The 24,565-nt window shown below is 39.8% G+C and overlaps 2 protein-coding genes across 6 annotated transcripts in view; both read left to right on the top strand.

Moving 5' to 3' along the window:
* Positions 1-15,582, top strand: part of PLEKHA5 (pleckstrin homology domain containing A5) — a 239,049-nt gene extending 223,467 nt beyond the window's left edge. For 2 of the 4 annotated variants that reach the window (XM_079938218.1, XM_079938222.1), the window contains 7 exons: positions 2,410-2,528; positions 5,889-6,098; positions 7,050-7,190; positions 7,721-7,845; positions 10,907-11,052; positions 12,563-12,668; positions 14,698-15,582. In XM_079938218.1, coding sequence (XP_079794344.1) covers positions 2,410-2,528; positions 5,889-6,098; positions 7,050-7,190; positions 7,721-7,845; positions 10,907-11,052; positions 12,563-12,657 — 836 coding nt within the window. In that variant the 3' untranslated portion in view covers positions 12,658-12,668; positions 14,698-15,582. Of the gene's footprint in view, positions 1-2,409; positions 2,529-5,888; positions 6,099-7,049; positions 7,191-7,720; positions 7,846-10,906; positions 11,053-12,515; positions 12,669-14,697 lie in introns of those variants that run through there. The other 2 variants (XM_079938220.1, XM_079938219.1) reach the window with 2 other exon arrangements.
* Positions 15,583-20,136: 4,554 nt separating this feature from the next.
* The window catches only part of AEBP2 (AE binding protein 2), a gene marked incomplete at its 5' end in the record, with an annotated part of 101,339 nt that continues 96,910 nt past the window's right edge, over positions 20,137-24,565 (top strand). The window contains one exon of one of the 2 annotated variants that reach the window (XM_079938045.1): positions 20,137-20,438. The remainder of the gene's footprint in view (positions 20,439-24,565) is intronic. The other variant, XM_079938046.1, reaches the window with a different exon arrangement.

Raw genomic sequence — 24,565 nt, 5'->3', positions numbered from 1 at the left:
GGCTATACTCTCAGTGAAAACTGATTAATTCAATTTCATCAAAATTTAAAACTTTTGCCCATCAGAATGGAAGAAAATATTATCAGTACATATACCTTACAAAATCCTTGTATCCAGAATATATAAATAACTCTTGCAAATAAGTAATAAAGATAAACAACCCAATAAAAAAGTAGGCAAGGGCTTCCCTGGTGGTGCAGTGGTTGAGAGTCCGCCTGCCGATGCAGGGGACACGGGTTTGTGCCCCGGTCCGGGAAGATCCCACATGCCGCGGAGCAGCTGGGCCTGTGAGCCATGGCCGCTGAGCCTGCGCGTCCAGAGCCTGTGCTCCGCAATGGCAGAGGCCACAACAGTGAGAGGCCCGCGTACCGCAAAAACAAAACAAAACAAACAAACAAAAAAAAAAGTAGGCAAAAAAAGCCTTGGAGAGTTAACAAACCAGGTATACAAATGGCCAATAAGCACATGGAAAAGCTTACAACTTATTAATCACAAAAGAAATGCAGTTTTAATGCAAATAAAAATCACATTTCACACCTTCTAGAATGGCTAAACTTGAAAGACTGACTACCTAGTGTTGGTTAGGATGTGGAACAATTGGAATTCACACACATTTCTGAGGTGGTATAGGATGGAACAGTAGTTTGGCAGTTTCTCATAAAGTTAAACACGCAGTCATCATAGCCAGGAATTCTATATATTTACCTAAGAAAAATGAAAACATAATCCCTCAAAAGACTTATACAAGGGTTGTTATAGCAGCTTTAATTCATAATAGACAAAAACTGGAAGCAGTCATATGTCTGTCAACAAGAGTACGGCTAAACAGGTTGTAATACTTCTCAGCAAAAAACTGATATATGTATTTAGTCATAACAATGATATCATCTGAAGTATGTTCTCTAATATGGCTTGAATTCTTCCTGGAAGTTTTTCCTCTTTTAAATTTTGGGTTTTTTTTTTTTTTTTTTTAGTATATAATCATAAGCTCTCATCTAATAAATTGTCTGAAGTGTACAGATCGATTACAGTGTAATTTATTTTGTTCCACATGACTTAAAGTCGGGCTTTTAAAACTGGACCACTGACTAGCATAGTAGAAGGCTTTTCTTCATTTGAACTGTAAAAATTACTTGTAATACATCAGTCCAGCTCTTCACATTCTCAAATATACAACTGTAATAAACACAGAGTTCATAAACAATATTAAAACTTCATTAAGCTGCAGATTGTTTGGTTCATAACGTAAAGGGGCCCTGAATGATTGACCACCATTTGTCTTTGGGGGGGAAATAAGATTTCATTTTTCTACTTAGTTAATGTAACTTTAATGAGCCCAAAGAGAATGATTTTTTTTTCAGCAAACTATTGAGATTTGAATAATTTCTTATTTTACTTGTGTCCACACTATTGTGTGGACAATAGTGTATATATTCTGCTTACACAAGATGACTGTGGTACAGATGAATACATTTTATGTGAACTGATCATTAGCTTTTATTGTTGTGTTAATGATTTTGTGTGTGTGTATTGTTCGTTTTCTAATTATAAAAGTAGTGTGTGTTCATTTTAGAAATTTTTCAAAACTGCAAAAATAAAAGTAACTTCAATTACCTATAGTCAACTCTTGTTAACATTGTTAGTGGATTCTTTATTGAGGTGGTGCAGTGTGATTGAAAGAGACCAAATGGGAATTAAGGACGTTTAGGTAAATCACTTAACCCTTCTGGCCATAACTTTCCTCATCTCTGTGAGAGGATTAGATTAAGGTAATTTTTTTTATTTTTTATTTATTTATTTTTGGCTGTGTTGGGTCTTCGTTGCTGTGCACGGGCTTTCTCTAGTTGCGGCGAGCGGGGGCCACTCTTCGTTGCAGTGCGCAGGCTTCTCATTGCCGTGGCTTCTCTTGTCGCGGAGCACGGGCTCTAGGCGCACAGGTTTTAAGGTACTTTTAACCTGTGAAAATATTGTAAATACTTCATGAAGAAGCAGAGCAACAAGGGAAAATGGGCCAAAGCAGAAGCTCTAGCCATGCTGCTGCTAAGCTATATGTACTTGAGGAAGTCAGTTAACCCAGATTCTGCACTTCATTTACCTTCTTTTTTTACAGGGTTGTTGTGAAGATATATGATCCACTGCGTATCATTAAATTTTATAATTTTTTTAATGTCATCTGTTATCATCAGTAGAACTTTATTTCTAAAGCTAACCCTAAATTTGTCTGGTTAGTATCATTGCTGGCTTATTAGGTAAAACAAGTAACAAAAGGTTATTACATTTCCCTGTCTCTTCTCAAACGACACATTTATTTGCCTTCTGATTTTAAAAGCCTCAGAAATTGAATATGTCCAAATAAAGCCATGTCATGTGAAGATGTTTTGTAGAACTTAATGCTGTTTTTATTTTTAGGTTCCCACTTTCCTGTTGGAGTAGTCCCTCCAAGAACAAAATCACCAACACCTGAATCTTCGACAATAGCCTCATATGTAACTTTAAGGAAAACTAAGAAGATGATGGATTCAAGAACGGTATTTGATTATACATTAATTTCCAGAAGGATTCTCAACCTATTTATTGCCACCTTGTATATGTTTTAATTTTTAGAGGTTTCTTTCAAAACTTTTTTTTGGGGGGCCACACCACACGGCTTATGGGATCCTTCCCCGACCAGGGATCGAACCTGTGCCTGTGCCCCCTGCAGCGGAAGTGCGGGGTCCTAACCACTAGACCTCCAGGGAATTCCAATCAGAACTGTTCTTTACATACTCTTAAGAAAAATTTAGTTATCGTAATTTTTTTAATTACATTCAGGGAATGAACACCTCAAAGGACAGGCCTAATCTAGGTTTTCTTTGCTCAGACTCCACATGTGGTCTTTGGGGCGCAATTTGTGGAATCTGTTCTCAGATAGCTGCCCTATGTTACCTCTCCTGACACCTCTAAAAATTTCCTTAGGAGACTGACAGACATGTGCTGTGGTCACCCAAGCTACTGGACTTCCAAGCCAGCCTGAGTTTGCAGGGCCTTTCCGCTGCAGTAGACTTGGAGTTTGCCAATCCTCTGGTTACAATGAGCAATGTGAATTGAGAATGAGAAGCAAATCCTGTACTTCACACTTTCATCAGAGATCCATTTAATTCAGACTGGCTTTTAACCAGTCTAATCTTGGTCTTCTTGGGAAGATTCTCAAAGGACTTAACTCCCTTTCCCCAAGTACTCTCTAGAAATTTGGGCTGCAAAAGAAATTTTACTTTTTATGTTTATAAATTCTATTTATTTGGTATGAGATAACTTAAAACTGTAAGAAAAGACTGAAAGGTACAACAAATGATAAGATTTATGATTATTCTTGAAAGATATTAAAGTATGGTACAAAGTATATGCCAGAAATTCTGACAGATTTATATATATAAGAAATATAATGGTCCTGTAATACTGCTGTTCATAGAGTTAGGCATTTTTTAGTTTAAAAGGGTGTTTTTTTGGAAATTATAATGTGAAATAAGGCAACAGAAAAAAAAAACCTTTAAAAATGCATGTTGAGATCAAACAGAAAGATATTAGTGGATTTATATTATTCTGTAACTATCTTTTTTTTTAAATAACTATCTTTTTTTTTTTTTGCGGTATGCGGGCCTCTCACTGTTGTGGCCTCTCCCTTTGCGGAGCACAGGCTCCAGACGCGCAGGCTCAGCGGCCATGGCTCACGGGCCTAGCTGCTCCGCGGCATGTGGGATCTTCCCGGACCAGGGCACGAACCCGTGTCCCCTGCATCGGCAGGCGGACTCTCAACCACTGCGCCACCAGGGAAGCCCTAAAATAACTATCTTAAATACTACAAGAAAGACTTCTACATAACCAAATACTGGGGGGAAAGTATAGACGACTAGTTACCTAATATTGTACCGGAAAGTCCTTTATAAGCAATACATATACCAGAAGAAAATACTTGCAGTATAACAGACAAGTTTCATAATATTTGAGGAATTAATATAAATCAGTTATTTTTAGGGTTTTTTTAAATGGAAACTATGTAACAGTAATTCACAAAAATATGAAAATTGCTCAACACTGATAATCATTTTTAAAGTGCTAACTAAAACCCCAGTGAGATACTCTTCTCCAGTTATACTGGCAAAAAGATCTAAAAATTAATAATATCTGGCATTTTAAAAGAATAAATAGATTTGTACAATACGGTAACTTGGAAAAGGAAGTTTCAGTGAGACAACACTTTTGCACAAACACAGAAAAACCAGGAAGAATACATGTTTCTTGTTACTAAAAACAAAAGGAGGGCTTCCCTGGTGGCGCAGTGGTTGAGAGTCCTCCTGCCGATGCAGGGGACACAGGTTCGTGCCCCGGTCTGGGAAGATCCCACATGCCATGGAGCGGCTAGGCCCGTGAGCCATGGCTGCTGAGCCTGCGCATCCGGAGCCTGTGCTCCGCAACGGGAGAGGCCACAACAGTGAGAGGCCCACATACCGCAAAAAAATAAATAAATAAATAAAAGGAAAGAGTGCTAAAGTAGCCAACTTCCCAATCAGTATCTAGAATTTACCTTTATTTAAAAAAATATTCTCACAAAAGCAAATGCTTTGCTTCACAAATGAGAAGCATCATTTCTGCACTCTAAGGCTTTTCATTTTTCATTTTCCTTTCAGTTTCTACGTGAGCTCTTCAAGATATTCTATACAATAGAAAACAGTTCTAGATCTGTAGCTACTGCCCTGCAGACACATTTTAGATTGCAGTGGAGAGAAGAGGACCTTGGCCGTTATCCTGACATACTGCTTAGTCACGGAAATACTTACCTCTGCCCTGGGTTCTTTCCAAAACACCAGCAACTCCACCAATGTCTCAGTCAGTTCCCAGCAGTTCAGTCCAGAGGACACAAAGAAACCTATGCATTCTATTCTATAGATCTTAGAATATGTTTAATCTCTAAAATTTCTATTATATAAAATAAGCTAAAATTTCCTTATGACAGTTATTGATTTACTTATGTTGAATCTCATACCAATATTGTTTTATATCTTTAGTAAGAAAGTGAGAAGTAAGAACTGGTTGTTTAATGTGACTAATATTTTTAAACCCTTCAGTAAACCATAAAAATGAGCCATGTAGGGCTTCCCTGGTGGCACAGTGGTTGAGAGTCCGCCTGCCGATGCAGGGGACACGGGTTCGTGCCCCGGTCTGGGAAGATCCCACATGCTGCAGAGCGGCTGGGCCCGTGAGCCATGATGGCCACTGAGCCTGTGCGTCCAGAGCCTGTGCTCTGCAACGGGAGAGGCCACAACAGTGAGAGGCCCGCGTACCACAAAAAAGAAAAAAAAAGAGCCATGTAAATGTATATATGTATATGAAATATAACCTTCTGATTTATAGAAAATAGATTTTTCCATAGTTTTTCATGAACTAAGGATGTTTTCTCTACCAGTCTTTTCACAGTAAAAAATGTGTGACTTGAAACATTACATTTTTAGTATAATAAAAGAAATTGCTGATTTTTAGAAGCTATGCCCCCTGTTTTCTCCTAGTTTGAGTTTTATACAATTTCCTATCTCAGGGCCGTGGGGTAGGGTCACTCCAGAGCTGCCATACTTTTTTGTATTTTGTTTTTAAAAACAAGCAAATCCCCTCCTTAAGTTCCTCTTCTCTCCCCTCCCTCCTACCTCTTCTCTCTCTCTCTTTCCATCGCTGATCCTGCATCAGTGCATGTGTAAAGTAATCTGCCGTTCTGGTGTTATCTAAATGACATCCAAAACCTCCACTTGAGATTTTGCAAACAAAGTAAATGCATTGCAGGACATTTTTTTTTCTAACATACTTTTCAGAAGTTATCCTGTCTTCAGATATTCATCTGTTTGTTTACTTTCAATTTAAAGGAAAGACCAAGAAGTGCAGTGGAACAGCTCTGTTTGGCTGAAAGCACTCGACCTAGGATGACTGTGGAAGAGCAAATGGAAAGAATCAGGAGGCATCAACAAGCATGCTTAAGGGAAAAGAGAAAAGGATTAAACATTATTGGTGCTTTAGACCAGTCACCCTTACCAAGTCCTTCAAATTTAAGGGATAATCCATTCCGGGTTACCCAGGTATATCAATTGCTTTTACTCATTCTTGTGGGTAAATCTAATATCACTTGAATCTTAGAATCGTAGAGTTACATGGTTGATGGGCTTTTAAATGTCAGCAATATGGATAGTTATATTATTCAACTCTTATAATATGCCAGGACAGCTTAGTAAAATGGAAATAGCCCTGGGTTCAGAAAACCAGAGCTAAATTACTTGTTGGATACCCTCCTATACGTTGTGGACTTAATCTCCTCTACTGTAAATCAAATATACAACCTGTCCTATCTACTTCATGGAGATAGTAAGAAGATAAAAGTGCTTTCAACAAATGTAAAATGCCATGCAGGTTAGCAGGATGGTCCCCAGTTCCCCTCCCAATGAAAAGTGTATTACTCTGTATACTAATTTAGCATGACCTAAATTGTAGCGAGAGGGTTTCTAAAGAAAAGTTCTACTATTCATTACATTTTAACTTTAGTCTTATAAAGAGACACCATTCCGTTTCTTATTACTTATTTGTTTGTTTGTTACCCTGATTCATAAATCAGAGCAGACTAAGGAACCTTTCCAGTGGCTTCAGTCTGGTCTATCCCTGTTAGTAGACATGGACCAGCTGAAAGTGATTCCCTGTCATCATAGAAATCCTCTTTCTGTCTTGTCTAATGGAGAGCAGGCATTGCTAATGGTGGTTCAACCAATTAACAGTTGAATAACTGCACATTCTACACATTACAAAATAGATGAGTAATATATATGATTCCTCTGTTGTTTTTCATAAGGAAACTCTTGCAAGTGAAGAACCAACTTTAAAAAGCAAAAAATTAATAGGTACTATCTAAAAACTATGCATGACCGTATAGTATGAATCTAAAAATGCTGTCTATCTGTTGGACAGACTCGAAGGAGGGATGATAATATAGTATGAATAGTATAGTATGAATCTAAAAATGCTGTCTATCTGTTGGACAGACTCGAAGGAGGGATGATAACCTTAAGGAACTGGATGCCGTCATTAGAGAAAATGACGTGAAGCCAAACCATGAAACTCCTGCCGCAGAAACTGTTCGACTAAAAGAAGCTGAACCTCAAAATACAGATTTCAGCGAAGAGGTAGAGAGATTATTTTGGGACAGATGTTACAAAGGGGTGGATTTTTGAAGATAAGATCAAGTGAGAAGGTTGAAAATAGTTACGTGTCATTCTGTCACAGGGGCTATATAGATCTTAGTGAAATGATAGGCTTCGTATAATTTGATTGATGTATTCAGCCACGACAAAAACTGGGTTAATTGAAAACTTAAAACATGATCAATCAAGGCTGGAATAAATTATCATTAACCCAATTAAAGAATCTTATATCCCAAAGCGGCTAACTAATGGCAATGTACCTTTTATCCTAGTAGCAAAGGACATTAATTTTTTTTTTAGTGTTTTCTTTTAAGTTTTGAATTTTATTTTATTTATTTTTTATAGAGCATTAATATTTTTAATGCACTTGAATATAAATTTATATTTCAGTAAATATTTGATAGGGTATGGGTTTTTTAATAAACTTTATTTAGGAATCATTTTAGATAATTCACTAATATATTAAATGTGGTAAAAATGATTTGAAAAAGAGAATTTTTCTTCTTCTATAGTTTAAAAAAACTGAAAATGCTTTTTCCGAAACACTTTTCACACCTGAGCCAAATGGAGTAAATTCTGAGGAAGTGGTGGATAAAGAAGAAAACAAAGAAAAGATGCCCAAGGATGTTCCATACAGGTAATAATTAGGAAAAACAAACAAAGGAATCATTCACAAAATTGTATACCTGCTTAAAAATGGTAAACTTCAGAGTCAGAGGTCTTGGATTCCAGTCCCAGAATATCTCTTACGAGCTGTAGGATCTTGAACAAGTTACACAACTGTCATGGTTCCTCACTTGTAAAAATGAGGATAATAATCGTATCCATCTCACAAGTGTATTATAGGGATTAAATAGGAAAATATGTGTATAGCACTTAGCACTGTGCTAAACACCTAGCAAGTGATCAATAAATACCTTTTTTTAAAAAATGCCAGAGGCACGCAAGCTACAGCAAAGTAAGCACCTCAGCGTTGCCTGTATAATGACAGGCATTGATCAGATATCTAAGATGTCTGTTAAGCGTTCCAAATATTATAGTGATTTGCCATTTATTTTTTAACTGTATTTCTTAACTAGCATTTTTAAATGCATATCCTCAGTCTCACCATCCATAAAAAAATTCCTAGTGCTGGAAAAGAGGAATGCTGTGATCTCATGTTATTAGGAATGCCTTTATCTCTTCAATGAATAGCAAGAGGGAACTTGAAAAATATTTGGCGATCGCTGATAAGAAAAAAAATCTGTGCTGAACTTTTGTTAATAGACATAGATTAAAACACATCCAGTATATTACAAATCTATGAGTTCATAATGATACAACAACAACAAAAAATAATTTGTTGGCCCCTTCAGAGGATGCTAGGGAATCCACTTATTGTTCCAAAACCTGGTACATAAAGAGAAAGAAGTAAACATTTATCTTACCTTTCCCAAACAAGCTGCAACCAGAGAGTTTATGAGGAAACTCTTCTTTATTAGAAAAATTTCACTCAATAAAGAATGAGAGGGCTTCCCTGGTGGCGCAGTGGTTGAGAGTCCGCCTGCCGATGCAGGGGACATGGGTTCGTGCCCCGGTCTGGGAAGATCCCACATGCCGCGGAGCGGCTGGGCCCGTGAGCCATGGCCGCTGAGCCTGCGCGTCCGGAGCCTGTGCTCCGCAACGGGAGAGGCCACAGCGGTGAGAGGCGTGCGTACCGAAAAAAAAAAAAAAAAAAAAAAAAAGAATGAAAGGGCTTCCCTGGTGGCGCAGTGCTTAAGAATCTGCCTGCCAATGCAGGGGACACAGGTTCAAGCCCTGGTCCGGGAAGATCCCACATGCCGCGGAGCAGCTAAGCCCGTGCGCCACAACTACTGAGCCTGTGCTCTAGAGCCCGCAAGCCACTACTACTGAGCCCGCGTGCCACAGCTAGTGAAGCCGGCGTGCCTAGAGCCCGTGCTCCACAACAAGAGAAGCCTGTGCACCGCAACAAAGAGTAGCCCCCGCTCGCCGCAACTAGAGAATGCCTGTGCACAGCAACGAAGACCTAATGCAGCTGAAGATAAATAAATAAATATTTTTTGAAAATTTATTAAAAAACATAAAAGAATGAGAGACTTTGGGACTTCCCTGGTGGTCCAGTGGGTAAGAATCCACCTTCCAATGCAGGGGACATGGGTTCGATCCCTGGTGGAGGAACTAAGATCCCACATGCCGTGGGGCAACTAAGCCCACGTGCTGCAACTACGGAGCCCACGTGCTCTGGCGCCCACACACCACAACTAGAAAGCCCACGCACCACAACTGCTGAGCCTGTGTGCTCTGGAGCCCCCATGTGCCACAACTAGAGAGCCCACACACTGCAATTAAGACCCAACGCAGCCAAAATTTAATTAATTAAAAAAAAAAGAATGAGAGACTTAGAATATCACTGCTTTGCTAAAACCCTATTAAAATAATGGATGAACAATATTCCTCAGTGCTGCTAAAGCTGTTAGCTAAAAAAAATTTTGTTTTGTTTTTTTTAAAGATTTTTTTTATGTGAACCATTTTTAAAGTCTTTATTGAATTTACTACAATATTCTGTTTTATGTTTTGGTTTTTTGGCCACGAGGCATGTGGGCTCTTACCTCCCCGACCAGGGATCAAACCCACACCCATTGCATTGAAAGGTGAAGTCTTAACCACTGGACTGCTAGGGAAGTCCCCTGATCTTTTTAACATCAGGAAAAGAGACAGACTATTAATGCAGTAGTGCAAGACACCCACCTAAAAGAGTATTACTTACCTCCTTTCCCCCAAAACCTAAGTCTGATCAAGCCTAAGAATCGTATCAGTTTATAAAAAATATGAGGGATACAGTCATCAAAATCCAGAAATGTAGTAAATTATTGGACAGATAAACCAGGTTCTTTCTTAAATAAATGACAAAGAATAAAACGGGTGTGTGTGGTGGTATATTTTAGAGGAGACTTTAAGGGACTTCTCAGGCAAATACAGTGTATGGACTTTGTTGTGTGGATCCCCATTCAAACAGATAACTCTAAGATGATATTATGAGGCAATCAGGATCATTTGAGCATTGACTGGATATTTGATGGTATTTACAGACTGAATGATATGTCTGGAATCTGCTTTAAAATAATTTGGGGAGGACTTCCCTGGTGGCGCAGTGGTTAAGAATCCACCTGCCAGTGCAGGGGACACGGGTCAAGCCCTGGTCCGGGAAGATCCCACATGCCGTGGAGCAACTAAGCCCGTGTGCCACAACTGTCGAGCCTGTGCTCTAGAGCCCGCGAGCACAACTACTGAACCTGTATGCCACAACTACTGAAGCCCATGCACCTAGAACCCATGTTCTGCAACAAGAGAAGCCACCGCCATGAGAAGCTCACGCACCACACCGAAGAGTAGCCCCCGCTCGCAGCAACTAGAGAAAATCCGTGTGCAGCAACGAAGAACCAATGCAACCAAGAATTAATTAATTAATTAAAAAAAATAATAATCATCATTTGGGGAGTAGGGGGCTGAGGGTTTAGAATGAAACAAAATTGGCAAAATGTGGACAAAAATGCCAACAAAATGTTAGCAATTGTTAAGTACAGATGGTGACATCTTTTATGTATAGTTAAGATTTTTCATAACACTAAGTTTGGAAGAAAAAAAATTAATTGCATTCTAAAATAACGAACTTTAAAACTTCCATCTATTTTCATTAGCCCTCAAGATGAGTCACAGATCCCAAATCATAAACCAGAAGGCCACCCTGAAGAAAATACAAAGGACAATATTCATGAGCAGGAAGAAACTGTTATTTCTTATGAACTAACTCCTGAGGCTTCTAGAGGAAGTCAGACAATGGCAGGTAGATATTACATGTTTCCTAATTTTCTTACTGGTGCTTCCTCTGAACCTCTGAATTTATTTGCCATGTGGAGACTCTAGCAAGGGAGCCACGCAGGGACGTCAACTGCAGACCAAGCAGCCTTTGCCTTCCCACACTTGCACCGTCAGGAGGGCTGCAGTTGCACCAGAGCACAGGGCCAGCCCTGCGTGAGCAGCTAGATCTGCCCTCTCTCCTGTCTTGGGCGTCAGTTCCTTCTCTTTGTTTTGTTTTATTTGTTTTTTTAATCTGAACCTTTACACATACCTTAAACTTTTTTCTAAGAAGAAGATCTTTTAGTACTTTTCTCTGACGCTGGATTCTCAGAGTATTCATAAGCCTACCCCTTTGGGAACTGTGGAAGATTGAATATCTACACTAGTAGAATAGATTTACTTACTTAGCTCCTACTATAATCCACATCTGGGTTTTTCTTTGATAGTGGAAATCATGATCCGTAGCATGTTAAGAAAAAATAAAATTTTCTGTGCTATTCTTTTATACTTTCTGGATTCTTCACACATCTTTTTTCTTTTTTTTTTTTTCTTTATGACTTTTGCCAAGGGATGGGGGTAGGGGAATCATCCCACTAGTGTAATGTATCAGTTTTGCATCTCATAGTCCATAAACGAAAAGCTATCCCTAGTAATTCTTTCTCCTCCCCCCACCCAACCCAGCCTCCAGTCATTTTGCAGAAGGGTAAGTCCAATGAAATTCAATTATGCAGGACTGTTCTTAAGAGCATTTTCTGTATCTTATATACATATAACATGGAAATTTATATCAGCAGCCATGTTCCTTTGTAACCAGTATGAAGCACTTTTTCCTTTGCCTCTTATCACTCACAAGGCAATGTGTACAGGAATTCTCACTTTCTTTAAAAATTGTCATTGATCACATTCGGTTATTATGATGCCAAGTCTGTGTTAAAGGTTGTGTGGGTGTATTAAAACCCCAACATTTATACCATCTGCAGTATTTAGCTTCATGCAACTAGAAAAGCTTTTAAAAATGAGACCCGGGACTTCCCTGGTGGTCCAGCGGATAAGACTCCGCGCTCCCAATGCAGGGGACACGGGTTTGATCCCTGGTCAGGGAACTAAGATCCCACATCCCACATGCCACACGGCGCGGGCAAAAAAAAAAAAAAATGAGACCCAACAGGGGTGAGTCACTGATATACACCTGAAAATTAACCTTGAAGCCCCCCCAAAAAATTTGTTTTAATTTTTTCCCAGTTTCATTGAGATATAATTGGCATATAACATTATATAAGTTTAAGATGTACATGGAAAAGGAATTTTTAACCAGTCTTCAAGAAACATTTCATACTGAATAATCAGTTGCCAGAATAACAAAAAACAGAGCCGAAATGCAACTAAGAATTCCTTCCCGACACACGTTCTGTGTTGGGAATCGCAGCGTCAGGATTTCCTTCTCCGAAGGTGTCTCCAGGATTTTGATCTCGTCACGTTTTCTCGGTGTGTTTTAGTGCAAAGCCTGTCCCCGTCTCCCGAGTCCTCGGCATCACCCGTTCCGTCCACTCAGCCGCAGCTCACAGAAGGCTCACACTTCATGTGTGTGTAGTCTCAGAACAAGTACGTCGTTTCCTTTCATTTTCGTGCTTTACTGTTAGAGCTTTCAGCCTGACTTTTGTTGATTTGGTGAATAAAAACTGTGATGAATTCCGGCCTGTGTGTTAGGGATAGTTAGCAGAGCAAGTGTTTGAACCACGGGCAGTAACTCAAAATTTCCAACATCAGCCCTTCAGTGATTTGCTACGTAACAACATTTTCTCTGTCTCTTCTTTCATCATCCATAAAAACAGCTAAACTCGGAGGGGAGGTTTTGCAGTGTTTTGCAGCTGTGCTCCCACCTAACAGTTTCTTTCCACAGTTGGGTCTGAGGATTCTGTTCAAGTCATTACATTTTGATACAGAAATGTTTTTTACATTCAGCGTGGACCTATCTACCACACTGGGAGTTTGCTAATTATTTTTAAGGATAAAGAAAAGTTTATGGTACAGCCAACTAGATATGGAATGTAAAATCTTTAAGAGCCATCAGAAATTATTTCTAAATAATATATTTTTTTAAGTCAGGGAGGTAGCTTTTGGTTTTTTTTAGGTAGGGAGGTAGCTTTTAAAAAAGCCACAGGTGGGGGCAGGGAGACGGGGCCTTTCTCAACCAGTGTTCCTTAGACCACACTTTTAGAACCACGAATAATTTCCTAAGGTGTCTTACTTTTAAACTTTATCAACAATGGCTACATTTTACCTCAATTTTGTACTTACATACTTTTTTTATTTTTCAGAAAAGCTGTGAGGTATGGAGTGAACATTTTATGCCTTTTTCTGCACTTTTTTTCTCAGTATCTACCAGATCTTCTCATGTTTGGGGCCTTCGGATTATCACCAATTTCTGTTAAACAGTTATAAGCTGAGCAAACACCTACAGACATTATGAGCACGGCTACAAACATGTTCTTTAATTTTTAGGTACTCAAATGAGTACAAATACCAACTTAGACTAAGTTTTTCATCCAGTAGTGCTCATTTTCTAGCCTCTACGTCCATTCACACCTTTTTGTAGCAGCTATAATCTGTGTCCCTTTATTTCAGCCAGAGGATTTATGTTTAACTGTCTTGTCATTTCTGTAACTTTTATTTGAGATCACGTCTGTCTGGAGCCAAAAAGAGGCTTTGTTTGTTGTCACTTGGTATCTCTTTAGGACTTGTTGTATTTGTTGTAGTCTTAACCTGTGTCTTGCCTCTGTCACTCATATATTTAAACTTTTAACTTAATACATTCAGAAGGGGCAGTTGCCACTAGTGACAGAATAACACCAAACAGGGATAATGAACATGATGCTCATTTTATTCCTCCTGTGCAAAGAATTGATTGATGGCCTCCGTCTGTCTTAGTGGTGAAACGTACTTTGAGAGCCACTCCCATTATCTCTTGGTTCAATAAACAGGTTACAATTCACTGTACTCGGACCATTCTGATAACAAGAATGTTCACAGTTAAAACTGGAGTACATTTCCAGGTTCCTTAAGTTGTTATTACTCGCTTTTGTTTTGTTTTACTCTCATTCCAAGAGCCAGGAGTATTACGTACTAGCCTTAGGTACAGTGATTGCCGGATATTTTCTAGCTTTGTGGTGTGCAGTCACCACAACCAACCAGCGGCATTCAGACTTGCATTATTTTATAATCCATCTTCTCATTGTGCATGTGTCATCTTTCTGAACTAGTGGTTTTGGCAAGACTCAGGAAAGTTTTACAAATGACACCGCTATGTAGGCAGCTTAATATAGTATTACGTATTTTAGTAAAGTTGTGCAAACCTCTGCTCATTTCGTCAACCTTTTGGATTCAGCCACAAGTTTCGGTCCTTTTTTTCATCTGAATTGCTGTGCACATATTGCATTATGTTTCTTTGCTTTGTGAATTAAGCTTATGGAAATGAAGAGAAGATGTCCTTCAACTGTATTATGTTTTGGGATTTTCATGGCCATGCTTGTCAGTTCTATTGCTAGAGAATGTGGCCCTTAGGTACTTCAGGAAATGGTCATTAATTAACTTTGCAGGTGTCAAAGTAATTTTACTTCTTTGTATTTTTCAGCTATACTGACTTCCGTTGAAACCATTCAAAGCTGAGGACATGGACCTTTGGCAATGTGAGAAGATATTGTACAGTATATTTTAAATCTATGAAATTCATAGTTCTGATGCTTTTGGCCACAGAGCATCATTTTATCACTTCTGGAAAATGTTTATTCCAAAACAGCTTTAATGGCCCATACGTACACTCAAGGTCATGTAATGTAATCTCAAATTTATTATTCTGACACCAGCTTGCTGCTATGATTTCAGAGCACATAAGTAAAGGTGCTTTTTAGTGTGTGGTCTACAGCCAGAGCTTACTTAGTTGCTGATTTCCAGATTTTGATGTTTCTAAAGTCTAGCTGGATTTATATTTCTTTTCACTTTTCAGTACATAAATTTAGTTATTATTTCCAGTGAAGCTTGTTTTCCTTTTTTTTTTTTTTCCTTCTTCCTCCCATTTTGGCTACTGCAATGCTTTGTTTCACCCTTGATTTGTAAAAATTTTATATATATATTTAAAATGTGCCATTTTATTACTGCTAAGTGAAGTATGTCCGTTTCCTGCTATAATTATTTCTCAGTCAGATTGCATTGTCAGCAGTTATGCCACACTCTTGTCAGCTTAGATACAAATGTTATCGCTTACTTTTTTCTTAAAAAGCAATTTAAAATGTAGGTATTTTGAAGTACTGGGCTTATACTTCATTGGACTAGATGTGTACAGCAATAAGCAGGTTTTCAAATCCAGTACTTAGTTTGTGTACAAATGTAATTATGTTCATTGTGTATATATTATACAATGAGCACATGTAATGTAAGTATTAAAGGCTACTTACTGTTGTTTAAATGCAAATGTTCATATCTCATTTCTTTTTTATCATGTTAAATAAATGTTGATGTTCTTAAATCACTTGTGTTAGAATTTTTGCTCTTCCCATCTAAAATGGAAAGTCTGAGACTTTAAGAGACTTCTAGATGAAAAAGTAGTTAATCTTACTGGAAAGAGCATCGTAAAAGAACTGTGTCTGTCATCCAGCTCAGCTCTTCCACGTCAAAGTCGGGAAACTTGAGGCCCAGAGAGAGAAGCTGACTTGGCCACAATCACATTACATTTAATGACAAAATTTGCACCAGCATAAAGCTTTTCTGACTTTTCAACACCACTGGGCAAATGTAGTTTTGTCAAGTCTTCTATACCTATTTCTGTTGGTTTCCGTGTCATAGAAGGCATCTGCAGCCTCGCTCTGCTTAGTGGACTGAACTTGGGGTTGGGGGCGGGGGCAGAGTTATTCTTCTGACATGGGTAACTAGAAACCGTTTCATCCTCATAAGCAGAGATCATTGTCTCTTACACCACATTCTCTGCAGATGTTCACGCTCTTCAGAATCAATTACATTTCCTTTCCACTATAACCTTTTGTTCAGGCTATATATTGTTCCCAGAGTACAAGGAAATGCAAGGCTTTGGGATTCCTATATAAAATTGCTGAAACTAAATTGGTGCTGGTCAGTCTTCTTTTTTTTTTTTCATGCTATGTTAAAGAGGATTTAGATATAATTTAAAATGCAGATGTATAAGAGTTCATCTGATCCAAACAGAAACACACAAAATGAAGTGCAAATAGATACAGGCTTTAATGTAGGAGGTGAATGAGAAGAGAGGTGAAAATGGGAGAAGAATGTTTAGCTCCTTATATCCATATGAACATGTTTACATATATTACCTTTTTCTAAAGACACACAGAAGTCTTCTCAGGGGAAATAGTCAACAGATTATGATTTCCCTTTAAGTCATGACACAGTGATTGTTACCAATCTTTTATGGGTGTGTTGAGGGGAGAGTTGATGTTATTCTTTGGGATTTGTTTGGGGTGGTTTTATGTGGGGCTTTTGTCTTTATGTTTGCCTGGTATGTGTGTGTGTATGGTTTTACTTGAAGCACTTTTTTTTATAAATTTATTTATTTTTATTTTTGGCTGCTTTGGGTCTTTGTTGCTGCACGTGGCTTTCTCTAGTTGCAGCAAGCGGGGGCTACTCTTCACTGCAGTATGCGGACTTCTCTCATGGCGGTGGCTTTCTTTGTTGTGGAGCACGGGCTCTAGGCATGCGGGCTTCAGTAATTGTGGCACACGGGCTCCAGTAATTGTGGCACACGGGCTCAGTAGTTGTGGCTCGTGGGCTCTAGAGTGCAGGCTCAGTAGTTGTGGTGCACGGGCTTAGTTGCTCCACAACGTATGGGATCTTCCCGGACCAGGGCTCAAACCCGTGTCCCCTGCATTGGCAGGCGGATTCTTAACCACTGCACCACCAGGGAAGCCCCACTGGGCCCCATTCTTAAAATTTCTGATTCTTTCAGTCCGGGGTGTGGCCCAAAAATTTGAATTCTAATTCTAACAGGTTTCCAGGTGATTCTAATGCAGATGCTCCAGGTACCACACCTTGAGAACCACTGGCACATAATAAGGCTCTGTGTTATTTTTTGAATTTTTGTTTTATTTACATGTGGTAGTAAAAAAATTAGGATAAATTCACTTTTTATTTACAAAGGTGTGCACAGAGTGTAGAAAACTAAAAAAAAATAATGCAACAACTTAGAGATGTTCTACCCCTAGGCCCAAAGTGGTAAGGGGAGAAGTAAGTGGAACCCGTAGAAGAGAGTCACTTGAAAGAAGCCTTAATCTTTTTCCAAGAGACCAAGCCAGCCTCGGTGTATGCAACCCTGCAGGGAAGGGGCCAGAGCAAGAAGTATTCCCATGGCACTGTCTTATTGCCAGGGCTCCCAATGGCTGAACCCAGTGGGATTCAGAAGTCACAGGAGTTGTATTGAGTGTGGCCGGGAACTACGGGGGTTTCCCAGACCTTCTCAGAGGATCCTTGAAGTCAAAACTGTTTTCATTATAACACTAATATGGTATTTGCCTGTTTCACTTTCATTCCTTCAGGAGTGAATAGCGGCGTTTCCCAAAGGCTATCTGACCTCTGTGATACGACAACAGACTGAGTGCAGAAGCAGATGTGGAAATCCAGCTGTCTTTTGTTAATCCCGATAGAAAAGAGCGTTACAACAATGGAAATCAATTTTTTTTATTAAAAAGCATGTTATTTATGTTAACACGTAAGTGGGTTTATTACTGTTATTTTCGATGAATGAGAATATTTTAAATGTTTCTCAGCTTTAATTTCTATTGCCGTAAATGCCAATAGATATAACCCACAAAACAAGCTATTTAGAGTCCTCAGTAGTTGTTAAGTTGTGAGAATCCTGAGACTCAAAAGTCTGCGAATCTCTCATATAGTCCTTAGAGGTCAGCCCCCTGTTGCAGGGCGCAGTTGAAAGCTTTGAGGGGCAAAGGAGATACCAGCCCACCTTCCTAAGGACAATGCTACTTACAGTCACTGCTTGCAGATCACCACCGGTCTGCTCCTTGAACTGAAAGCCCCAGTGTCTGTGAGTGATATCCAGAGCCTGTGGGTCCCTCTTGGGTCCTGCCGGCTGCAAATCATTCATAAAAAATGACTCAGAAAGGCGGCGTCCATACATGCAAGAGTGTAGAAAGGCTGAGGCTCTCTGGAATATCTGTTCTCTCTCTTTTTCTTTGTCTGCTTCAACACACACTTTTGACCTTGCCTCGGTCCCCAGCTGTGTTTGAGTTTTTACTCTAGCCCCCATACCCAATTCATACTTCCTTATTCATAGCCTTGGGTGATTACGAAAACAGTTCAAAATGGGTAAATGAAGACGTGCCATTCCATGTCAACATGGAAGAGCACCCCTGAAAAAATCCATTACGTTATTCCCCCAAATGATGTTATTTGTTATACGGTACGTGATTTATACGGACATTCGTGTCACCTGTAAGAAATTGCTATTCTCTGACTGCTGGACTGTCTGGTTCCACCCAGCGTAAGAAAATGAATGATTCAACCCTTTGTATTTGAAGTAGCAACTCACGCTGTTCAGAAACTTGTTCAGCATATACCTTAAAATAGCAGCTGCTCAAAGATCCCTAGCTTTTTTTTCTTTTTTTTTTTTCCCTTGGAGACATAACATATCTCACCAAGATCCTTCCCAAGTGTGTTGGGCTTGTGGAGACATCTGGAAAGTGCCGAAGAGCAGGCCTGGAACAGAGCTCGTGTCTGTAATATCCTACTGGAAAGTGACAGGGATGTAATGGAGGTGCTGGAATTTCAAACAAATTGGCTGCTAGCCATATCCCCCAACATTGCCCACAGCCAAAGACGAGGGAAGCAGCTGCTTCCAGTAAGTTCCCTGGTCTAACTCGCAATTTACAAAAGAAGGAATAGAAGCGTTCACTAAATGTATGAATTATCAGTGGTAATCAAAGATAGACAAATTAAAATGAGACAAATTACAATGAGATATCTTTTTTACCCATCAGTTTGGAAATGGTGCAAAACAAAATGATAATGCAGGCTTCCCTGGTGGTGCAGTGGTTGAGAGTCTGCCTGGCGATGCAGGGTGATACGGGTTCGTGCCCCGGTCCGGGAGGATCCCACATGCCGCGGAGCAGCTGGGCCCGTGAGCCATGGCCACTGAGCCTGCGCGTCCGGAGCCTGTGCCCCGCAATGCGAGAGGCGACAACAGTGAGAGGCCCGCGTACCGAAAAAGAAAAAGAAAAAGTGATAATGCAGTCCACAGTCCATGTGGTGCACTTCAAAATTTGCTAAGAAGTAAACTTATACGATGTTATATGTCAATTATAGCTCAATAAAGCTGGAAAACAATTTTTTTTTTTTTTTTTTTTTTTTTTGCGGTACGCGGGCCTCTCACTGTTGCGGCCTCTCCCTTTACAGAGCACAGGCTCCGGACGCGCAGGCCCAGCGGCCATGGCTCACGGACCCAGCCGCTCTGCGGCATGTGGGATCTTCCTGGACCGGGGCATGAACCCGTGTCCCCTGAATCGGTAAGCGGACACCCAACCACTGCGCCACCGGGGAAGCCCTGGAAAACAATTTTAAGACGGCAGATATCACGTTAACTGTGCTTACTGCCTGCACACACACAAAAACACGATGGGACACAGGGACACTCTGGGAAGGGTTAGATGTGTATATTCCCTTGATTGTTGTGATAGTATTACAAGTCTTTGAATATGTCCGCGTTCATCAAATTGTGCAGTTCTCTGTATATCAATTATACCGCTATAAAGCTATTTTGTTTTTTATAATATAAAAATAATAAGTGATAATATCCTGAGTTGGCACAGTGTAGAGAAAGTTGTAAATTTATAGAGATAGCCTGGGACCTGGGACCCACTACCAGAGTGCTTGCACCATGCAATAGCTTGGGACCTGGGACCCTTTACTGGCGTGCAGAGTGTAATAAACGCCTCCTCAAGCAACAGCATACAAAGAAACTATAAAGGACTAAAAATAACTGCATGCATGATGCAGTCCCAGCAGTTATCAACAACAAGCTACAAAAAGGCCACACAATTACTGCCATGTCTGAGGTGCGGGGAGCAAAAGCACGAGACTGCGCATGACCCCTGCGCACAGCACCACCGAGGGAGGGGATGGGCAGACCACCTTAGCCACGCCTCTGGTCCCACCCACCAATCCGCCTCACCCGCAGCCATTTGAGGAACCAGCCAGCCATACCCGGAAAACGAGCAAGATCACCTGTTTCTTGTTTCCGTTCCCTGGTGCTGCAGCACGAGCCCCAAGAAAGCCTTTCGTGAAGTTCTCGTCTGTCCTCTTATCAATTTCTATTGATTAAAGAGTCCAAGGACGCAGGTCAGTAATAATACAGGACTGGTGGGAGTGTCAATTGATAAAACGTTTCAAAAGTATTTAAAAACGCATACTCTTATCCAACAGTTCTACTTCTGGGAATTTTTCTTGGAAATAACCTAGTGAGTACCCAGCGGCATTTTGTGGTTTGTTTTGTTAGTGGTTTAAGTAAGGTGTCTATCTCATGCCATTAGAAGTCCAACAGAAGGGCATCCAGGGCTGTCTGGAGACTGAGGGATGCTGTGAGGGAACCGGACTGCCCCCTTCCGGCTCTGCTCTAGGCAGTGACTACTGGACCTGGGGCCCCCAGGTGCAGGCCCCCTGGGGAGCAGGAAGCCCAGGAGGCAGTATTAGCTGCTTCCATTTCTGTCTCATTGGCCAGACCCAGATGACATGGCCGCCGGACCTGCCGGGGTATCTGAGAAAGCAAGTATTTATCTTTCCAGCTTTTAGAATTGAACAGGGCAGTGAGAAGGGAGTTGAAGTGGGTGTTGAGTAGGCCAAGCTGCAAAAAGTACCCCACAACCTACATGTCCATCTTTGGGGAACTGTTCAAATAAATGAGAGAACACAGTCACTTAATACATAAGCAGTCACTTCTTGTGGTATGGCTAATCTATGAAAAGTGGTTCACTGTATATTAAGTGAAAAGAGTAGTTGATAAAATAGTATGTTTCATAGGACTCCATGTTGTTAAAAATACATGTGTATACTATACATTTGCAGAAAAACCTTATATATATGATAATGTTAATTCTGGATCTTTAAAGATTCCTACACTCCCTGAATTTTTTTGGCAAGCAATCATGTCTTAGTTTTAGAATAAGGAACAGAAAATAAATGTCTATTTTTAAGTTCTCACTGGACCTGAAACAGGAGGTAAACTAGTCAGTCAGTTAAAATCAACCTGATGAGGGCTTCTGCCCCCACTTGACCTCCAAATCTTAGCCCTACCATCTCAACTTTCTGATTCACTAAGTCTGGAGCGTATCCAAGGAAGCCGCATTTTTTTTTTAACCATTTCATGTTTTAGATGAACTGTTAGGAAGCTGTAATTTACATAAAATATACCCATACAAAGGGTACAGTTAGGTGATTTTTTTTTTTTTGGCAATATGTATGCCCCATCTAACCTCTACCACAATCAAGGTATAGATCATTTCCATCTGATGAGGTCTTCTTCCCCTAAGTGACCTCCAAATCTTAGCCATGAGACTTTCTAGAATGATTCAAAACCAAGTATAACGAGAAAACCGTAACACCCAAAAATGTTCCCTTGTACCTTGGCAAATCATGTCCCCAGCCCACCCCTGGCAACCTCCACCCCAGGCAACCACTGATGCACTTCCTGACCCTGTGGATTGGTTTTGCTTTATCTAGAGTTTTGTATAAATAGACTCATATATTCCCCAGTGAATTGCCTTCACAGAGTCAAAGATCAATTGAAAAAAGAATTTTATATACATAAAACATATATTTTATATAATATATATGTTACATATTATGTTATAAATTATATATAATAAATATGTAATATATAAAAATTATGTACACATTTTATATATAATTATATATGTAATATAATTATATATCTGTAATATAATTATATATATATAATATAATTATATATATATGTGTGTGTGTGTGTGTTTCTGGACTCTCCATTCTGTTCCATTGGTCTATATGTCTGTTCTTTCCCCAATGTGACATTATCTGGATTACTGTAATATGTCTTGAAATCGGATAGTGTAAGTTCTCCATCTTTGTTCTTCATATTTGAGATTGTTTTGGCTAGTCTAGGTCCTTTGCATTTCTGTTTCAGGACTCAATTTGATAATGCTTTGTTAAGGATTTTTTGTGTTTATCCTTCACAAGCGATATTACTCTGCAGCTTTCATTTCTTATAATGACTTTGTCTGGTTTTGGTGTTTTCAGATAGTGACCTCATACATAGAAGGGTTTCCTCTTCTATTTTCTGAAAGAGTTTGTGTGTTATTTCTTCCTTAAATGTTTAATGGAATTCACCAGTGAAGCCATATGAGCATGGAGTTTTCTTTGCAGAAAGGTATTTAACTATAAATTTTATTTAATTATTACATATAGGACTATTCCAATTTTTTATTTTTTCTTGAAATAGTTTTAGTAATTTATGTCTCCAGTGAATTGGCCCATTTCATTGATTGGCATAAAGTTGTTCATGCTACTCCCTTATTAACGCTTTAATATCTTCAGTGGTGTCCCCTCTTTTATTCCTGATATTGATAATTTGTATATTCCTTTTCTTTTTTGTTAATCACTCTAGCTAGAGTTTATCCATTTTATTGATTGTGTTTGATGGATTGTGTTTCCTTTCAAATATTTTCTAATTTCCTTTGCAACTTCTCTGACCAATGAGTTACAAGGAAATTTGTTGTTTAATTTCCAGATATTTGGGCAGCTTTCCAGATAACTTCTGTAATTAATTTCCAGTTTAATTCTATTGTACTAAAAAGGAACATTCTGTAGTTTTTCAGTCATTTTACGTTTATTGGGATTTATGTCTCCATATTTTCTCTATCTCAGTAAATGTTTCATGTGTACTTGAAAAGATAATGTTGTTCATATCTTTTGTGTCCTTCAAGATATTCTATCTTCTTCTATCTGTTGCTGAGAGCAGTATTGGAAGCTTCAACTAAAATTGTGATGGTGGATTTGTCTATCTCTCCCTTTGGTTCTGTCAGGTTTCACCTAGCATATCTTGAAATTTTGATATTAGGTACATGCATATTTAGGATTGCTATGTCTTCTGAATGAATTGACTTTTTTTGTCATTATGAAATGTATTGCTCTTTAACTCTGGTGAAATTCCTTGTCCTTATGTCTGTTACCCAAAAACTGGGTTAGCCTCTTGGTGGGTATCAAGCCGAAAGACACAACCAAGCGAAAGATCTGGATAAGGAAGGATTTATTATTACTTGCAGCAAGTAGGGAGAACACCAGGGATCCTTCCCAAAGCAGTGTCTCCCTGGACACCAAAATTGGGTAAGTTTTAAGCTAAGCGTTCATGCATATTCATGAAGGGGCTTGGGTGGTCCAGTCCAAGCTTTAGTTGACTGAAGTCACTGAGGATCAGAAAAAGTCAACATCATCATCCCTTAGATTCCAGTTAATCTGGTGGTTGAGCAACGGAGGAGGAATTTAATTTCTGCAAGACAGCACAAGACAGTGCTTTAGGCCAGTCTTTACCATTGAAATAGAACTGGGTGTCTTTACAACTGATTTGTTATCTTTGCTTTTGTTACTTCACTTGCCTGATAACAGTCCTCTGTTTCTGCATTTTTTGTTCCCTGAAGGTCATTGATTACTGAGACCTGTTCAAGGGCAAGCATTGTGGCCATGCTTGGATCACAAAATGCCTTAGGCCCAAAATGGCTTCTCTTATGTCAAGAAAGCCCAGCCTGGTTCTCTATCTTCAGCGACCCCTTACCTTATCTGCTTGCATGTCTACTTTGTCTGGTATTAATATAGGAACATCACCCTTTTTATGATTAGTGTTTGCATCATATATCTTTTTCTACTTTTTACTTTCATCCTATATATGTCTTTATATTTAAAGTGCATTTCTTTTTTTTAAAATTTTCTTTATTTTTGGCTGCACTAGGTCTTCGTTGCTGCACGTGGGCTTTCTCTAGTTGTGGCAAGTGGGGCTACTCGTCGTTGCAGTGCGTGGGCTTCTCATTGCAGGGGCTTCTCTTGTTGCAGAACATGGGCTCTAGGCTCGCGGACTTCAGTAGCTGTGGCACGCGGGCTCAGTAGTTGTCGCTCGTGGGCTCTAGAGCGCAGGCTCAGTACTTGTGGCGCACAGGCTTAGTTGGTCTGCGGTACGTGCAGTCTTCCCCGACCAGGGCTTGAACCCGTGTCCCCTGCATTGGCAGGCGGATTCTTTTTTTTTTTTTTTTGCGCGGTACGCGGGCCTCTCACCGTTGTGGCCTCTCCCGCTGCGGAGCACAGGCTCCGGACACGCAGGCTCAGCGGCCATGGCTCACAGGCCAGCCGCTCCGCGGCATGTGGGATCTTCCCGGACCGGGGCACGAACCCGTGTCCCCTGCATCGGCAGGCGGACTCTCAACCACTGCGCCACCAGGGAAGCC

The sequence above is a fragment of the Stenella coeruleoalba genome (assembly GCF_951394435.1).
Source record: "Stenella coeruleoalba genome assembly, chromosome: 11".
In the NCBI taxonomy this organism is placed as follows: Eukaryota; Metazoa; Chordata; class Mammalia; order Artiodactyla; family Delphinidae; genus Stenella; species Stenella coeruleoalba.
This window is presented reverse-complemented; position numbering and strand designations above follow the sequence as displayed.